The 19,647-nt window shown below is 39.7% G+C and overlaps 1 protein-coding gene across 1 annotated transcript; it reads left to right on the top strand.

Moving 5' to 3' along the window:
* Positions 1-716: 716 nt before the first annotated feature.
* Positions 717-5,810, top strand: LOC114536529. Its single transcript, XM_028557872.1, has 5 exons — positions 717-804; positions 1,190-2,778; positions 3,335-3,914; positions 4,021-5,053; positions 5,192-5,810. Exons 1-5 carry the CDS (start codon positions 717-719, stop codon positions 5,808-5,810), a joined length of 3,909 nt encoding a protein of 1,302 aa, XP_028413673.1.
* The last annotated feature ends 13,837 nt before the right edge of the window (positions 5,811-19,647 follow it).

Here is a 19,647-nt window from a genome sequence, read left to right as displayed (position 1 = left end):
TAAAGATCGCCATCTTGAATTCTATCCCTCTAATGTTCCCCCGCGACCCTTTTTATCCTTTCACAAGTTAATTATCATAAAATTACAATATATATAAATAAACATACATTATCCCCTATTTTTTGCTAGATTTTTAAAATATTTAAAAGTCCATTTAATAATATTAATATTTTCTCTATTTGTATTTTGGATTTGGTTTTCTTATTCGTTGACTAAGTCTTAATGGAGGTACAAGTTCGTTCTTTTCGAAATAGCTATTTCCATCAACTTCCTCATCCATCTCTGGCCACATAATTTCTTCTGGCGCTGTCGGGAATTGACAGATAAGATGATATAGACAAATGTTTCCTTTACTTAATTATACTCCAGTTTTGTAACACTGATTGATAGAATGAAGGTGTATGTGGTGTGGTCACGAGAGCGAGAGAGTTAGTTGAACTGAGACATTCAGTGAGTGAGGAACTGTGAGCGAGAGAGAGTAATTTATAGCCCGTGTGCTATCTGACGGCGTGAGTGGTGAGGTTCGTTGGAAATTGTAATCGACATTTGGAATACTTATTTCGTTAAAATATAAATATACATTGAAACCTATGTGAGTAATGTGACTTGTTGAGGATCACATTTGGAGGCAAATTCTCGACATAGTGGCACCAAACCGACGGGATACATTGAACTTTTGAGCAAACATATATGAATGCTTGAACTTTGGAGTTAACATGGACGGAAAAGAACAAACCAATCTCGTGAACAAGTTGACGCAGTTGGAAATCGCAACAGAGAAGTCGAAGACACTGCTGAGAGCAGGTAAGCGAGTAGCAATTAAGCGACACCTCGACGCGTTGCAAGCAACGGCCAACGAGGCCAATGAGTGCAGACGCTCCGCGGAAGCGTTAAAAATCGAACAAAAGGAAGATCTCGAAAAATTAAGGAATGGAACGATGAGTTAGATCTGAAATTTGACGCTGTAGACACGGCCATCCAAAATCTAGAACAATTCCTTTCTGAAGCCGAAAAGGCCAAAAGAGATCTAACGCACGCGGAAGAGTTAAAACAGGAACAGTTGTTGCACGAAGCGTGAATGAAAATGCAAGCTGAATTGTCTTCGGCCCCCAAACCTCAAACGGAAGGTAAAGAACCCAAAGTAGTTTCGACTGGGGCGGCAAAATTACCCAAACTCGTCATCTCCAAGGTTGGCGGCTCCTTACTGACTGGCCGAAATTTTGGGGACAATTTTCTGAGGCGGTTGACAAAAGTTCACTAGCACCAATGACGAAATTCACGTATCTGCTAGAGCTGCTAGAACCGAAGGTGAAGCGTAGTGTCGAGTCTCTTCCCTTTGGGCTCGAGGGTTATAATAGAGCAAAAGCTATTTTGAAAGAGAAATTCGGCAAGGAGTCGGAAATCGAGAAATGTTACGTGAATGAGGTTTTGGATTTACCAAATATTTCGGGAACCAACCCTCGTAAGATTGCTAACTTTTGTGATAGACTTACACACTCTGTTCAAGCACTTGAGACTATGGGGAAACTTAGCGATATAAACGGGTACGGACCAATGACTCTAGATAAGATATCGGGAATTCGAGGGGATTTGATGCGTGATGACCCTGAGTGGGAATCCTGGGATTTCGTAAAGTTAACGCATGCCGTAAACGAGTGGGTGAGGAGAAACCCCGTAACTAACTCTAGCGGGGAACGCGAGGAAAGCAGCTCGAGGAAAATGTTCCAATCTCGAAAGGAAAACCAGCGTTTCGTGCCCATGCCCAAGGGATGTGTTTACTGCAGCGATTTAAACCATAAAGCCGTACAATGCGAGAAAATTAGTGAAGTAAACGAACGAAAGAAAATCCTATCAAAAAAGGGGCTTTGTTTTAATTGCGCCATGAAACCCCATCGCGCTGCTGATTGCACCAGTAAATCTGCCTGCGGACATTGTAACAAACGTCATCACACTTCCATTTGCGATCAAACTGAGCAGCACGCTTCCGGAGATAAGAAGTTGATGACGGATGGTGGCAGTGGTGAGGGCATATTTCCTGTAGTCGTGATTAAAGTAAATGGATTAATTTGCCGTGCGTTAATAGACTCTGGCGCCGGGAGCTCTTACGCCTCAGCTCAGCTAATTAACACACTTGTCATCAAGCCGAGTGAAATTAAAAACCAACAAACTGATATGCTCTTGACATCACGCAAGGCAAAAGTTGAGTTATATGACGTAAAAATAACTTCCCTCGACGGAAGATACGAAATGGTGACGCGATTAAGCAAGGTTGATAAGAGCGAGCTTCTGTTCATCGAAAACCCCGAGTACGAAAAGTTGATAAGGCAACACCTTAGCGAGGTACATATGGATGATCACTCCACGAAAACCCAATTACCCATCCACGTCATCCTCGGAAGCGGCGACTATGCCCGAATAAAGACAGCTACGAAGCCTCTCATCGGGAGAGAAGGAGATCCAGTGGCAGAGAGAACTAAGCTTGGATGGATGATTCTAAGTCCTGGGACCGAGTTCGAGAAAACGAAGATGCTCATGACGCAGACCTCACAAGTAGACTTCGACAAGCTATGCCGTCTGGACGTACTTGGTATCGCAGACAGTGCAGAAAACGATCAGCTTCCTGTGTACCAAGAATTCCAGGAACAACTCGAGCGAAGTTCTGAGGGATGGTATGAAACGGGGCTCCCGTGGAAACCAAATCACCCCCCTCTGCCTGCCAATGAAATGGGGAGTAAACGACGATTGGAGAATTTAGTAAAGCGACTAAATCCAGTGACGGTACGACGAACAACACGTCATTGTACAGCAGTTGGAGAACGGAGTGGTCGAGCTAGCTCCATCAGTAGCGAGTGATAGGGAGTTCTACATTCCCCACAAAGCGGTTGTCAAGAACACAGCAGAGACGACTAAGCTTCGGATCGTGTATGACGCATCGGCAAGAGAGTCCAAGACGTCGCCGTCTCTGAATGATTGCCTGAACCCGGGTCCCTGCTTGCAAAATCTTCTCTGGTCGATTCTTGTTCGATCTCGATTCCTTCCCATCCTGCTCACCGGTGATCTCCAGAAAGCATTCCTACAGGTCAGGATGAAAGAAGCCGAGCGTGATGCACTTAGGTTTCATTGGAAACCGCCGGGAAGTGACGACATAATCGCATACCGGTTCACGAGAGCGCTGTTTGGCCTGACGAGTTCTCCCTTCCTACTAAACGGTGTGTTGAGCGTGCATTTGAAGTCGTGGGAACCGAAATACCCTGACCCCTAGTCGAGGAAATACGCAAGAACCTCTACGTTGACGATCTTATGACGGGGGGAGCAACGATCTCTACGATAAAAGAAAAAGACAGCCAGTGAAATCTTCGAAGACGCCAAATTCAGATTGCACAAATGGCACTCGAATGTGAAAGAACTTGAGAGCCCATCAACGAATGACGACGAAGTCACGTTCGCAAAGCAAGAGCTCGGTGATGAGAAACCGCAGACCAAACTTCTGGGCCTCCCATGGGACAAGTCGACAGACCGAGTAGGTGTTACGCTCAGTTGTGGGGAACATGGGACGACCAAAAGAAGTGCGTTATCCCAACTTGCGAGAGTATACGACCCACTCGGATTGGTATCGCCAATGACGTTGCAGGGAAAGAACCTTTTTCGAGACATGTGCGAGGCTCGTCTTCCCTGGGACGGTGAACTGCCTGAGACAACGAAACAACGCTGGGAGGAGTGGTGCAAAGGACTGCCTCGAAGCTACGAAGTTCCGCGTTCCTTAGCTCCGCATCAAGAGCCAGTGTCAGCCATCACACTACATGCCTTTGGCGATGCGAGTAAGGTCGGAGTGTCGGCCGTGGTCTACGCGGTTGTGGAGCAGGAACATGGAACCACACAAGGCCTGGCATGCGCCAAGTCACGAGTGGCGAAGCGTGATCTCTCCATACCTCGTCGCTGGACATATGGCAGTTAATTTGGTGTCGAACGTAGAAAGTGCAATAGATCAGCGAGCCGTATTGTCTGTCCATTGTTGGTTAGATTCCACAGTAGCGCTCTACTGCATTAACGGTCAAGGCGAATATCGCCAGTTCGTTGCAAACCGAGTGGCCAAGATTCAAGCACATACACGAGTGGAATGGCATCATGTACCGACGAAACAGAATCCCGCAGACGTGGGTAGTCGTGGTGGAAGTGTCGTTGGAAACGAACTGTGGAGTAATGGGCCCCAATGGTTAAAAGATCCTACCAAATGGCTGCCAAAACAAGTGCTCGAAGCTACGCGAGAGGTGAAAGACGAGATAAAACCGACGAAGAATCCACAAGCCTTGACAACGGTGAGACGACCAATAAGCCCCGATAGCCTTGAAGGACTGCTCATCAAGTTTTCCCTGCGAAAAGTGCTTAGAATTTGCGCCTGGATCAATCGGTTCGTGAAGAATTGTATGGTGACCCGTAAAAACCGGAAAATGGGACCGCTAGTGTCAGAAGAGATAGAAGATAGCGAGTTGTGGTGGATAAGAAGAGCGCAAAGTGAAGTCAAGGAGGGTCCAGAGTTCAAGGATATACGGCAACAATTGAACATACAGCTTAATGAAAGCGGAATTCTCAAATGTCGCGGTCGGATTGACGAAGATTACCCCATGTACCTACCCCGTAATTCCACCTTCACGAAAAAGGTAATCGAACGAGCGCATCTGGCAACACTCCATGGTGGGGTCGCTATGACCATGGCGAAAGTACGTGAACGGTTTTGGATACCAAAGTTGAGACGGTTGGTGAAACAGGTGCGAAAGGCTTGCCACAGGTGCGTAAGATTTCGAGCTCGAGCGTATGAGAAGCCACCACCTGGTAAGTTGCCAACAACAAGGACGCAAGGGTCAACACCGTTTCAAGTAGTTGGGGTGGATTTCGCGGGGACCAATACGATACCGTACAAAAGCAAAGGCGAAGAGAAAGGCGTACCTTGTGCTATATGGGTGCAGTTTAACGCAACCAGTACATCTCGAGATCTTGCGTTCAATGGAAGTAGCAGAATTCATACCAAGCTTAAAAAGATTGATCGCGAGACGTGGTCGGCCAAAGATCATATACTCTGACATCGCCAAAACCTTTAAGGCAGCTGACAAGTGGTTGAAGCAATCACACGAAAGGATGAGAAATTTCATGCATTCCTGGCTGATAACGCAATCGAACGGAGGTTCAATCTCAGTCGTGCACCGTGGTGGGAAGGCCAATTCGAGCGTCTTATTGGTCTGTTCAAACAAGCGTTCTACAAAACGATCGGCAATGGAATACTGACATTGGAGGAGTTAGAAGAAGTGGTCTTGGACTTCGAGATTGCTCTCAACAATCAGCCGTTGACCTACCTCGAGGACGACATTCAATTACCAGTAATAACCCCATGCTCAATGCTGAGCATTAACCCCAATGTCCTACCAGAAGTCGACGCCCACAATCTGGGAGATAGTGAATTGCGCAAAAGAGCCAGGTTCTTACGAAGGTGTAAAGAAGCGATGTGGAATCGTTGGATGAAAGAATACGTCCGCAGTCTGCGCGAACAGCACAAACAACGAGTCAGTGGACAGAAATCCTACCCAAAGATCGGCAAAGTTGTCATGATTAAAGATGAAGACAAAAGACGTAACGTGTGGAAACTCGGCGACCTCGAGCGAGCAGTCCAGCATATCTACCCGTTGGAGTTGTCCTGCGACAGAAAGAAGTGGAGCCCTAACCCCGAAGCACCAATCTTTACCCCTCGCCCCACCCAAGACGCAGCAATAGCAGCGAGGATACGGTTGAAGCAAGACGCAGAAGTGAAAGAAGACTAGCAGTGAACAACAGTGAACGCATAAACTAGCTTAATCTTAAATTTTATATATCTTTTGTTATAGGAAGTGAACAATGAACTTCACAAAAACGAAGTCATTCCCTTCATGGACATATACCTCATTTCTGAGCTATATGGGGGAGTGTGTCGGGAATTGACAGATAAGATGATATAAACAAATGTTTCCTTTACTTAATTATATTCCAGTTTTGTAACACTGATTGATAGAATGAAGGTGTATGTGGTGTGGTCACGAGAGCGAGAGAGTTAGTTGAACTGAGACATTCAGTGAGTGAGGAACTGTGAGCGAGAGAGAGAGTAATCTATAGCCTGTGTGCTATCTGACGGTGTGAGTGGTGAGGTTCGTTGGAAATTGTAATCGACATTTGGAATACTTATTTCGTTAAAATATAAATATACATTGAAACCTATGTGAGTAATGTGACTTGTTGAGGATCACATTTGGAGGCAAATTCTCGACAGCGCTTCCTGATCATTCTGCTTACATAATTTAAACGGCTTAATATCGTCTGGGTGACGGCACAGCGTTAACCCGCTTTCCTCTTGCTCTACGATAATCTTGTTTCCTGTTTCATTTATGTCAACGATCGTATATGGTTGTTTGAGGAAAACAGGATCAAATTTTGCCGCTTTGTTGTAATTTCTAACCAGAACTTCTTTGCCAATATTAAAGTTGGATTTCTTCCTATATTTGGAGCCGTTGACATCTTCTTCAAGATCAGATTTTCTATTCCTATCTTCTTCTCGTGCTTTCCTAACATCTTCCTCTGTCACATATCTTCTTGGAAAATCTGAACGTTGCCCGTCTCTGAAGAGCATGGCCGCCGGAGGAAGACCAGTTGCTGGATGGGGTGTTTGTCTATAATTATTCAATGCTCTTCTTAGTGTTTCTTTTTCTGGGACTCCATTCTGATACCCGATTTTCATCGCCTTGCCCAAAGGTCTCATAAACGTTTCATGGCAATCTTTAAAATGTAAATCTCAAGTAGCTAGACTTTTTTGGAAGTATAAGAAGAAAGAAATACAACATAAAATACATTTGGCGACGAGGATTCTTTTCTCATAAGAAGATATTATTTGCCTATGAAAATTGTTCGAACAACTAAGGTCAAAGAACAAAAATAATCGTATAAAGTTTGTTCATACTTGCTTGCTTCATAATGGCCACTGATAATGGACGTTCAGCAACGCTTTATTTTGACCCTGATAGTCATCCGGATGATACTTTAAAAGCTTTCAATGAGTTTATTCAATCATATGAGTTACGATATGAGGCTGAGTATCCTGACCCACCAAAAGTCTCCCTCGATTCAGCTATTGAACGCTGGAAATTTACAAATCCAGATACGAAATTCGATCTCGAACAATACGATGTGATAAAAGAGGAATGGCGATCGAAAGATAAAGTCGCAAAATTACTTGGTATGTTTTCCTCAAAAAGAATGTGGAAAGTCGCAGAACCAAATGAACAAAACCGAAAGAAAACAACATGGAGAGAGTTCGTCGATAAAATTCAGAAGTATTACAAACCAACGGAAAATCTTACGCTGAAAAATCATCAATTTCGTACACTGACACAAGCGACAAATGAAACGTTCCCAGCTTTCTGCAATCGTGTATGCAAGGAAGCAAAACATTGTAACTTTAAATGTGAGCACGAGGACTGTACGGCAGAAAGTACAGCTATCAGAGACCAAATCATTATTGGAACAATTAACGACAAAATAAGAGAAGAAGCACTTAAGAATGCATGGGGCCTAGAAGAGCTGCGCAGAGAAGGCATGCATATTGAAAGTGCGGCGAAAGGTGTTGAAGAGCTTAGTGGTGAGAATATGGTGAAGATGGGCAAGTACTCCTATAAGAACATGAACAAGAAGCCGCGTACAGTTACAGGAAAACCACGAGCATGTTATTACTGTGGTCAAGAAATAAAAGGGTCTGTAATTGAGCATCTCAAGAATTGTAGGGCTAAGACAAGCAAATGTAATTTCTGTAATGCTGTTGGGCATTACGAATTAGTATGTAGAAAAAAGAAAACAGTAAATGAAGTGAAATCTGAAGAACCAGAAAAAGTTCAGCAAGATGAAGTGTATAATATCAACCTTTTTAGAATTACAGAAAAAAGCAAACAAGCTAAGGATGACTTTAAAGTCCAATTGGTTATTAATAACAGTCTTGCTACTGTTCTGGCAGACACTGGAGCAAACATTAGTGTATGTGGAATTAAAGAGGCAGAACGATGGAATCTTGTACACAGGATGGTAAACACAAAAATCAAACCATATAACAGTGCAACGATACCGGTTGTAGGAATTTCTAAATGTGCTGTAAGCTTTGGTAACTCCTCTGTTCCTGTGGACTGGCATATCATTAATAGTTAATGTGAACCGGTGCTCGCAGGACAAACAGCAAGGCATTTAGGAATAATTAAGTTCGAGAAGAAGCCCGACGTTTTTCAACCAGTACGAATGATACAATCAAATGAGAAGGAAGCTCTTCAAGACATCTTGAATTCTATCCCTCTAATGTTCCCCCGCGACCCTTTTTATCCTTTCACAAGTTAATTATCATAAAATTACAATATATATAAATAAACATACATTAAACCTGAGTCAAGTTTTGCAATTCATCTGGGACGGATGAAGATATCATTGAATTTTCAATTGAAAATTTTCTAGGATATTTTTTATCTCTAGAGCATCGTGAACACACAATAAGCTGATTTTGGTTTAGACTTCAGGGGCCATGCCTCCTGACATATTGTACATTGACTGACAGTATATTGCACAGATTTATGAAACTTGTTCATGTTAACTTTAGCCCAATATTGTTCTTCAATACCACCATAGTTTGTGTTGTCAAACATATTTAAGTAATCTTGTTGATTTATTTCATGTTGAGGCTGTGACACTCTATAAGCCTGCTTTTGGCTTTTAGACAGTCTATCTTTATGAAGCCTGATTTGTCTCTGACAGTCAGTTTCCTCTGATCGCTTTTGTTTTTTATTCAGTCTGTCTTTCTCAAGTCTAGCTTGCCTCTCACTATCAGTTTCCTCTGACCGCTTTCGTTTTAAAGACTCACTTACTTTTTGAAGTCTAATTTGTCTTTGACTGTCAGTTTCTTCTGACCGCTTTTGTTTTTTAGATATGCTATCTTTTTCAAGTCTTATTTGTTTCTCACTGTCAGTTTCTTCTGAATGCTTTTGTTTTTTATATTTATTGGCTTTAGTAAGTCTCACTTGTTTGTTAATATGTTCATTTTCCATTGAAAATAGTTTTTTCTGGTATTCATATTCTTTGATATGTTCTTTTCTGGTATTCATATTCTTTGATATGTTCAAGTGTTTGTACTGAAACATTAAATTTCGTTAAATGGATAGGTACAATTTCAAATAAATTTATATTCAATTTTGTTGAAAGTACATACAAAAATTGTTTTAACTCCAGAATATTAGTGAATTTCATTTCCATTAGGATCAAGCATGCCACCCAAGTCTATGGCATGGGAATCAAACAAATAAAAAGAGTTTGTTTGATTAATTATGGCCATCATATATAGCCTTTTAATATTAAAATAGCACAACTATGATTCATGAATGTATTCAAAAGTGCTGAATGAATACAACAGTAGGGAGACTCAACTTCTTGGTCAGTTATGACAAGACCTTGCAGCTCTTATCCATAATTTATAAGCCAAAAAAGGTTTGTATTTTCAATATTGTTTTGTGCTTATTTTCAATATTGTTTTGTGCTACAATGGGCTCTACATCCATTGGTGGTTTGGTGTTTTCTACCACTACAGGTAGTTCAATAGAGTGTACCTCATGGGGCTTTGCCACAACGGGTAATTCAGTATTTTGTCCCTCATGGGGCTTTGCCACCATGGGTAATTCAGTATTTTGTCCCTCTGGGGCTTTGCCACCACAGGTAATTAAGTATTTTGTCCCTCATAGGGCTTTGCCACCATGGGTAGTTCAGTATTGTGCACCTCATGGGGCTTCGCTACCACGGGTAGTTTAGTATTGTGTACCTCGTGGGGCTTTGCCACCACAGGTGGTTCAGTGTTTATATCAATAGGGTCTACCACCACGGGTAGTTCAATTTCATAAGAAAACATGTTCGTACATGAACCACTTAGGTCTAACACAATTAATCCACTACTTATAGCTTTTAAGTAAATTTTGTCTCCTTGCATTAAGACATTATTTAAAGTTGTTTTCGACCAATCTATCATTGGAATATTCTGGGTTGTTAAAACTGCCGATAAGCTCATGAAAGCACATTGCTTACCTCTAGATTCAACACTAAAACGTTCATCGCCTTGATTAATATCAGAGGAAAGAAATAGGAACGTCATACTTGCCTATATTTTCCAGAAATATATGAAACCTAATGAAAATCGTTCCTGAACAGTCAACAAATCACGTAACCATATGGACATACACATTAAACGCGAAACATGCGTGCGCAATCGCAAATATTCGTAGCAGATTCTTACGGTGGCCCCCTTTCCGAGTTCCGACAGTAAATCCCAGGAAAATATCCGAACAAACAGGTAGGCAGAGACAAATATCAATAAAACAAAATTATAGTTATTTTTGTCAGAAGGGTGCAAGACTCAAAGTTTTCCGTTTATTTTATATAAAACAAAATACAATTATCTAATGCCTTTAAGGGAATGGTCATATAGTATTTGCTACCAGGGGGCAGAGACATTTGGATGGGGTATGGACATTCCCATAATGATAAGGGTGGGGTATGAAACAAACTATATTTTTTTTAGGGTGAGGTATGACTTTTTCTTTGCTTTTCTAAACAGAAGAAAAACAGGACCAATTTACTAACAAATAGAGTCAGGTAATCAAATTTCAAAAGTAGGATCAAATTTGCTGGAGTTGGTAAATGAAAATATATCAGAGGTTAGTAAGAGTGCTGTTTTTTGCGATGGGATATCGTCTCAACATCCAATATTGTTTGCTAACTATTTGAGGATGGGTATGGGGTACCAAATTTTCTCAGATTTTAAGCAGGTATCAAATAATTTTGTAAGAACTGATAATGTCTCCACCCTTGGGTAGCACATACTTCATGACCACTCCCTAATACCAAGCCAAGGGAACATCAACATTGTAATACAACAAGTACGATCGTACTATAATGGACCAGGAACTGCGTGACTGAGTTTCGATCTTGTGAAAATCGTTAAACACTCAAGAGCTGCAAGATTATGACTTGATAAACAAAAAATAGGTACGCAATGCGTACATGTGGGTAGCCTGTAAAACATTATTAACTGCGATAAAGCTGCTATAGTGGCATGTAAATATCAACTGATGCAATAAAATATTATTTTCTAGTCTTATGTTCTAATGCCATAGACAAGGGAATAAACGCCCTATAGTTAGCTGGTTGAATACAGTTATAACGAAGTCAATTTATTACACAATCTATATATTATAATATTTTATTGTATTAAATACATTTTAAACAGATCAAAACATATATAAAAGTATTTTTACAAGAGATAGGAAATGAACTTTTTTAAGCAAAATAGGTGAAGAGAACAAAAAAGAGAGTAAGGTTCTGGGATGGTGGCACACATTGTCTGATAACGTGAAGCTTAGTTTAGAAGCAGAAAAAGGTTTCAGACTTTTTTAAATTATTTTGTTTTGACATCCTTTGATTATCAGCATGTCTTTGTTACATACAAGATTGGCTATTTTGTTGATAAATCAATGTTATAGTTATGTCAATAAAGGTTAAACATTATTGTTCCAGTGAGATTATACCACTTGTTTTCCAAAGTTTATTGGCAATACGTTTCACCATTATAACTGAAGATAATAGTATGATTTCATTGATCCATTAGGAAGGTACAGGTGGTTTGCAATGTTGATTACAGATAACTTATCAGCATCAATTAGCTGGACATAATAGCACCAGTTCGTAGGTCCAAAAAGCTTAAATTTATCAGTTGACAATATCTTACCACTGTGGTAATCAGCCTGACAATCAGTCAACATTGAATGCCATCATTCATCATTGATATAAATGTGTATCGCTCAGTAGTAGTTACCAGGAAGGTACGAGTAGCATTTTCCAGTAAGGCTACCTGTGAACTTTGTTCTTGTTTACAGTCACGTATATAAAACAAAGAGTCCAAAATTGTTTCAAACATTTCAGCATAACAATTTCAAAGGACTCATCTATGTATCTGAACAATATTTTAAAGATTTTTGTTCAGTTGAAATGCACATGTGTTAAAAGTTTTGTTTTTTTAAAAAAATATGTTTTGTTAGTTATGTTCAAATAAAAGCTTCTTTTTAAACTCCAAAGCATTTGGTTTAATAGCTGCATGTCCACAAACAAGAAATTGATATAATTTATAAAACAGGGCAACTTGTTACTCCCATTTGCAATCAGGTAATGTATTTGGTTTATAGCTGAATGTCCACAAGCAAGAAATTGACAGGTGAAATATTGCATTATAATTTATAAAACAGGGTAACTTGTGACTACCATTTGCCGAATTATAATTTATAAAACAGGGCAACTTGTTACTACCATTTGCATTAAGGTAATGTATTTGGTTTAATAGCTGCATGTCACAAGCATGAAATTGACAGGTGAAATATTGAATTGTAATTTATAAAACAGGGCAACTTGTTACTACCATTTGCCGAATAAGGTAATGTTTTATTTATTTTCCATTAGTGTAACCTTGTAGTTGTAGATTCAACGCTCACCGATCACTGCTTTTTCGTCTTTAAAGTACTCGCCTTCGCTTTAAAATTTGACAAACGTATTAACGTGACTTCGGTTGCTTCCGTCCTTTGAAAACAACGAAATTTTCCGGAAGTAGAAGAACCACCGTTCGTCATCTTTCGTATATCCGACGATTACCGAAGATGTGGCACCCACACACACACACACAAACATCCGGACACTTTTTCGACTACATAGTGGTTAGCCGCGCATGCGCAGGCTACCCACAAAAATTAATCATCTAAATTACTGCTAAATTACTGCTCAGTATGGCATTTTATTTCTCTTAGTCGTAGTATGTCCTGGTTTGTGGGGTTCGCGATTATCCATACGAGACGCCGTCCACACGTATCAAATTTTGGCGGCTACACGTAAACGCGATAAAAAGTTAAAAACGCAACATAGTTTACTGAGCATGTTCTTTAGAGTGAATTCAAATTATAGTGTAATCTTGTCGAGATCTTGCTTGATGTGTGTTGTTAAAGCGTTTTACGATAACATTCCTTGAAGTTGGCGATGAAATAAGCCGAGTTATGTTTCTGCTCTACTTCAAATAATTCTGCTGTTAAATTTAGAATAGCTATATGAAGGTTAAAATAAGCCACGGCGTGAAAAATAACCATTAGTATTGAAACTATAGCTTGTTTGTTTGCCATGCATGTTTTTCATGGTTTTATATGAAGTGTTAAACACTTATTTTTATCGTCGGCCGATAGCATGCGTTACGTCATCGTTTCAAATTTATCAAGATAAGTCGTCAACACTCTAGAGAACGTCTTCAAATTTACCCTTTTTATTGGAAAACGAATAAATATTTATCCTCAAAGATTTAGTGAAAGTAATTACTGCTTAATCGTTAGTGTATGAATGGACGATTGTGTTCATGCGACAATGGTTAATACGTTTACAGGGTGTTTACATGCAGGGTGTCTCAAAATAAAACACTTTTCAAATTCATATTAGCTTCGAATTAATTAATGGTATAGGTGACAACAAAAATAAATGTCTTCTCAACAAAGGAAATTAATGTTTAAAAGTTATTCACTGAAATGCAAACTTCCATATCAATCCTTTTTTCCTCTCTTCTCTAAACATACATTACACGCAAGTTGAAATTAGCAAGACATGATTTTACTTTTCTTTGGAACTTGTGTCCACCTTGGGGGATTTAGTGATAATGTCCTCTACGTCCTTGAGGGAATCGTTAAAAACGTCTGCTAACAGACTGTTGGACTTGTTCAAATCTTCCTCCAACTTCCGTTTTTGTCCCCTCGTTGTGCGAAGTTGTTTGGACAATTTAATGTTTTGTTATTTTTCTGCCTTTAGTTCTTTCTGCAATGCGTCCAGTTTAAATCTAATTGATTTGCAGCGAGCCTTACATTGTTTCGCAATCCTCTCGATATCTGTCTGTCCAGCATCTTTATTTCCTTGGTTAATTTTGTGTAGCCCTCCTAAAAGCTGCAACTCTACTGTCTCTAGCATTTCAAGATCACGTTTGATGTCTTGCATTGTAATTATTTTTAGTGTTTCTCACAAAATAAGAATCAGTGAGAGTGTGATGAAGATCAGAAGATCTAAACTGCTTTACCTTTTATTTATATATAGCCGTATAATTAGCGAATGTCATGGTGCGGAAACTCTATTGTTGAAATCAAAAATAATGTTGTTGGTAATTATTACTGGACATTAAGCCATGGTTATAATAAAGAAATTAAAGGATGATAAACAAACCAAAAAGGCCCAATGCATGAAGTGTGTTACATGAGCATCGACAAAAGCACAAGCAATAAGTAGTAGACTCTTTAAGCATAAGACGAAACAAAGGAAATTTAAAAAGAATGTATTGCCTGCTTGGTCATATTCGCATAATTCAGCTAAAGACCGTGTTAAAGCCTTATTCCACAGGTGCTTTTTCTCAGCGAAATGCAAAATATTTCGTCTGGCTCTTTTGAATTGTGAGCAGTCAAGTAGAAATAATTCATTTGAGTGGTCACAATTGAAAAGGAACAGGCGAAATATTTTGCATTTCGCCGAGAAATTGCGCCTGTGGAATCAGGCCTTTACGCCCGGATCAAACGAGACGCAAGTCACCGCAAGTTTTCAATTCCTAATGCATGGGAAAGAGAGAAGAAATAATCTATAACGAATCAAGAAATTTAAATGTGCAAGATTTGGCGTGAAACTGATTATATTGCAGTTTGTTTGTAGTTTACAGCTAATGGTGAAAATTTTAAAGATGTATCACTTCCCCAAGTTGACTTGTTTTCACATTTTGTGTGTTTTAAACCTCACACTCCACTTTCCTATATCCTTCAGACGTTGAAAACTTGCGATGACTTGCGTCTCGTTTGATCCGGGCTTTACACGATGCAATTTTCCTTGCAATTTGCAATGCAATTCTACATTCGAGAGTTTCGTATTTGACAAATTCACATCTCTCAAAAGTGAAATTGCATTGCAAGTGGCAAGAAAAATTGCATCGTGTAAATACGACCTTACAAACAAAGATACGTAAAAATTAAAGAGGTGCATATACTATGCACTAGGTCAGTGATTATACCAACGGTTCGGCTATCTAAAAAATTTTAACGTTCTTTAAGTCCATTTGTTTCTTTCAAAGGCAAAAGCAGTGTTTATGGAGAACTTTTTCTCACTCACCGCATGTCCCATATGGTCAGTCATGATCGGAGAGGACTTAACTCAGAATTATACAAGTTGCATCATGATCACTGTAGTAAACAGGATGAATCATTGTATCGACAAGTTTCATATTGGTGTACACGTGATCCAATAATCCTTCGAGGATATGTGTCGCAACTGAAATTTCTTGCATAAAACCCTTGTTTTGTAAGTTATCACGAATCAAATTATTTTCATTCTTAAAAATATCCAAGTTGAAATCACCCAACAGCACTGTAGGTATATTAACCGACATGTTTTCTTCAATTAACCTGAGTAGTTGTGTCTGTGGATAGGTATGTGATCGATAGATGACGAAAATTTCGTAATTTGATATTGATAACTTAGACATCTGACAAGGGTTCTGACATAATATATGGTGACATTCGACGTTATCAAGATTATAGTATATGGCAATACCTTTACCACGACCAGAACTATTAAGCAGTACGTTGTATCCGGAAATTGCAATTTGTTCATCATTAACTGAGTTATCAGGCAACCACGTTTCAGATAAACAAATAATGTTAGCTCCGAGTATAGTTGGATCGCATCGTAAGTCATCAATATGTTTCCTAAGTGAACGAATGTTCAAGTGGCATATTTTTAAGTGAGATGTTTCATGCCATAATGTTGGTTTTGCATTAATAGCAACAGAAGTTAGACGATATGCTTCACTCAGTGCTTCTTGGTTAATTTTAATTTTATCAGGATTGAACGATGTCAGATACAGTTGACTGATTGACTGAATTCTACCAAGCATTACGTAGGCTTGGGCAGCTTGGTTAATGCGTTCCATGTGCCCAACTAAAGGAGTAGGTTTAGCGATTGTTTGTCCTTGAAATTTGTGCACCGTAACGGCTCAGGCTAATTTTAATGGAAACTGTATCACTTTAACTTTTGTAGAATTTTGTACTCTTTTTCTTCCAACAGTGTACTCGAAAGAAATTCTTCTAACAGGAGTCAGGTTATCCTGCCGGTGAGCACATTGCCGTGTTTTTCTTCCAGTTCCCCTGTCATCAAATTCGATGAGAATAGCTTGTACTGAATTTTCTGGACCATGACGTACAAATCCTCGTACAATACCGATACTGCCATTGACGATTCCATCTGAAAGATCGACGTTATATGTAATCAATACCCTTGAATTTTCTTTCAACTTGATCAATGGGAGAAGTGGAGTGTCCTTGATGCTTCCATCCTTGTTTACATGTGGCTGGTACGATTTTATCATGGGGTGAATATTGATAGCAGCTTGTTCAATGGCCTCCCCTTCTATTTCTTTCAATCTCTGTTGGTTGAACGCATTTACCTCGGCATTAGTGCCGAAAAGATGAACCGCTTCGACAGGTAGGGATGAAGAATTCTTATTTCCAAATGGCATATTGAAAGCAGAGTGTAAAGTGAGACCTTTAATGTTTTTCGCTGCTGTACCAGTTGGTGCTGTCAAAACAATAAATGGCTGATCTGGATGCCTATCATCATCACGCCGGAGTGTAGCTTCAGTCCACTTTGCGATGGTTTTGATCAATGTCGATTTTCCCGTTCCAGCACCACCGTGCACCACTAAAAGCGGAGCTTCGCATTTGCATAGTTGATTGTTGGTCAATTTGCGTAAATTTCGAGAGTATTGTAAAACTACATCAAAAACTCGGCGTTGATCAACATCTAACTTCTGCACGTCTTTCGCCATGGCTACTGTGTCTGAGATATCGAACCTATGGTACATGTGAAAGTCACTACTTTCGTAACTGCATCCGTCTGGAGCAGCGATGTTACCCGGGTGTCTTAAAATGTCATTAGCATTTACCTCCATTGCAATTTCCTCGTCGTTGACTTGCATTTGTTCGTGTTCTGGATCTAAATCATAACCAGTGTGACTAGCATGTACATCTCCAATGGAATCTATGAAAGCTCGACCTTGTTCAACGTTGTTTTTGTGTGGAAAAAGGGCGTTTTTCACTTTTTCAATCATTCCACGTTTTTTTCTGTACAACGCTAGACAGATATCAAAGTCACTGGGAGAAAGATCCTCTTCTGAATATATATATGAAGGCGTGGGGTTCTGTGTCTTCCCAGTACTTGTTATATCTTAGAACCGATGGTCGAATTCGTACTTTCATAAACTGTCCTTGAACATCAATCATTTCAGGAAGATATTCTGCATCATTATTATCATCTGCGCCTGTTACGATTACGTGAGAGCTTCGTTTATCATCGGTTTTCTTAAATTCTTGCTTACGTTTTGCTGTGATAGGACACGTATCATATAAAGTAGCAAACTGTGCCAAAGAGATTTTAGATAGAGAGATTGGTCGATCCGCATACTTTTCGTGTATTGATGAAGAATTTTGGACATATTTTCCTTTCTTTCCAGGAATACGTATTGTTTTGCCAGTAGTATCAGGGCCCTGAGAGTGATTGTTTTCGTATTCACAGTTTTCATCACAACTTTCGTCATCATTCTCGTCGTTATTACCAACCTTTCTCAGCAATTTGCGACGATTGGATGGAAAGCCTGAATCCACCCATACAGTTTTGATATTGGAATCTGTGAGATGGAGATTAGGATCTATGCAGTAGAGAGCTTCACATTCGCCTTTCAGTTGATGTGTAAGAAAAGTGTTCGCTATGACGCCCAATTTTTTCAGATGGTTGCTTTTCAGTGCATTCTTTCAATGCGTCAATCAAAAATGGCATGGTGCCTGATTCATCTTTTGTGTAATAATCTGTGATATAAGTGATAATGCCATAGTAATCTAAACATACTTGTATATCCATATTCGCATTCCATGCATTCAACCATTCAGGATTGTAATTGTTCACGAATATTTCATTTAAAGCTCTTTTTAAAACAATGACAATACCCCGAGCAGTAACGCTTAGTGCAGCATAATAGTCAGACTTTGAAATCTTCTTACTTTCTAGGATTTCATCCAGAGAGACGGTGATGTATTCGTCTTCGCTTAATTTTTCCAGACATTCTTTCACAGTACTTAAAATACTTTGGTAATGTTTTTTAGCATCATATTCTGCATTTGAAGAAAATTTTTCTCTCTGTAGCGGTTGGGCAATTATCGTTCGTTCACTGGGGTATCTAGGAAAACCAAACCTACAGTTATTGCCTTTCTTGCGACCAGTTCTTGTGTGTTTGTGTATCTGCACCTCGCGTACCTTATCAGTCACTTCCGAAATGGATAGGCTGCATGTCGTGAATTTATCAACGAATGCTGCAACTATACGACACTGCTCACTGGTCAATCTTCCCTGGTTGCGTAGGATTTCCATGCAGTCGATGATTCCCGGGATAACCTTTTCCATCTTATTATAATCAATCCACAGTACTCCGTGTATATGCGGTGCGCCCCGTACTTGAAATTCAACTCTATAATTGTAGAATGTCGAATGCATTGGATTGTTCTTACCAGTTATAACATTTTTCACCATAGCTTTAACCCGGTTGTTAAAATTTCGTGTCACAAGCAGTACATTCTTGCGGACTAGCTCATGCAGTGATTGTTGCTCAAGTAATTATTGGAGCGGCGTTCCATCAACGAGTATTGTTTCTTTTTCACTGTTGATTTCATACGAGATCGTTCTACCTTCCAGTGTACTGATGTGAAATTCTCCATCCATCTAACCTCACCGGAAGACAAAGTCCAAAAGAAAGTAAATGGTCCGAGATTTTCCAATTTAGCCATCATTTCGTAGCGTTTCTTTCGACAGTATCGTGGTGAATTAGGGACTGGGTTGAGAACGGAGTAGGGATCGTTTATGTTATGAAGTAGTCCATTCTCCACGTTTCCTCGCAAATAGCTCTCTAAGTAATACAAAGTCGCAAACAAATAAGGTGTACTGGAGGAAAATATTCTGTTGATATTATATAATCGTTGAGTAAAATATTTCCAGGGAGTTAATTTGATGGCTCTAGAGTAATTCAGCCCAAACCTGCCAGTTGGATGTAGATGGGGAAAAGCGTTAATATCCCAATCCTTTTCTCTCATCAAATTTGATGGTATCTTTCCCTCACCAGGTGCAATCGGATAACTGTTCGTGATACCAACTCGGGCAGATGAACAATCTTCTAACAATGATATTTCTGGGCAATCATTATCCAAAATACACGACATTTTCCCCATGAAATGATACTTATTAATGCTGTCTTCATCTTCTTCATTGGAATCCATCGTATTACTACTTATTTTTTCGTCAACATCAGCGGTTAAATCATTATCATCGGCCATGCTGTTATCAACGACTTGGTCATCATTGCCAGCTAGGTTAGGATTACTGGCAAGGTCATTATCCTCAGCTACGTCATCTTCAAGAGTATGGTCCTTGGCAACTGTTAAGTTATCCATCGTCGATTTCACT

Source organism: Dendronephthya gigantea, unplaced genomic scaffold (genome assembly GCF_004324835.1).
Source record: "Dendronephthya gigantea isolate DGI-Jeju-01 unplaced genomic scaffold, DenGig_1.0 000138F, whole genome shotgun sequence".
NCBI classification, from domain to species: Eukaryota; Metazoa; Cnidaria; class Anthozoa; order Malacalcyonacea; family Nephtheidae; genus Dendronephthya; species Dendronephthya gigantea.
Note: the sequence above shows the minus strand (reverse complement) of the source record. Positions and strands in the feature narration are given on the sequence as shown.

Excerpts from the sequence above, each read along its gene's own strand:
- LOC114536529 (XM_028557872.1), top strand. The coding sequence starts at position 717 with ATGGACGGAAAAGAACAAACCAATCTCGTGAACAAGTTGACGCAGTTG. Across the intron at positions 2,779-3,334 it reads AGCGACTAAATCCAGTGACG|AAAAAGACAGCCAGTGAAAT; the intron begins GTACGACGAACA and ends CTACGATAAAAG. Across the intron at positions 5,054-5,191 it reads AAGATTGATCGCGAGACGTG|TCGTGCACCGTGGTGGGAAG; the intron begins GTCGGCCAAAGA and ends GTTCAATCTCAG.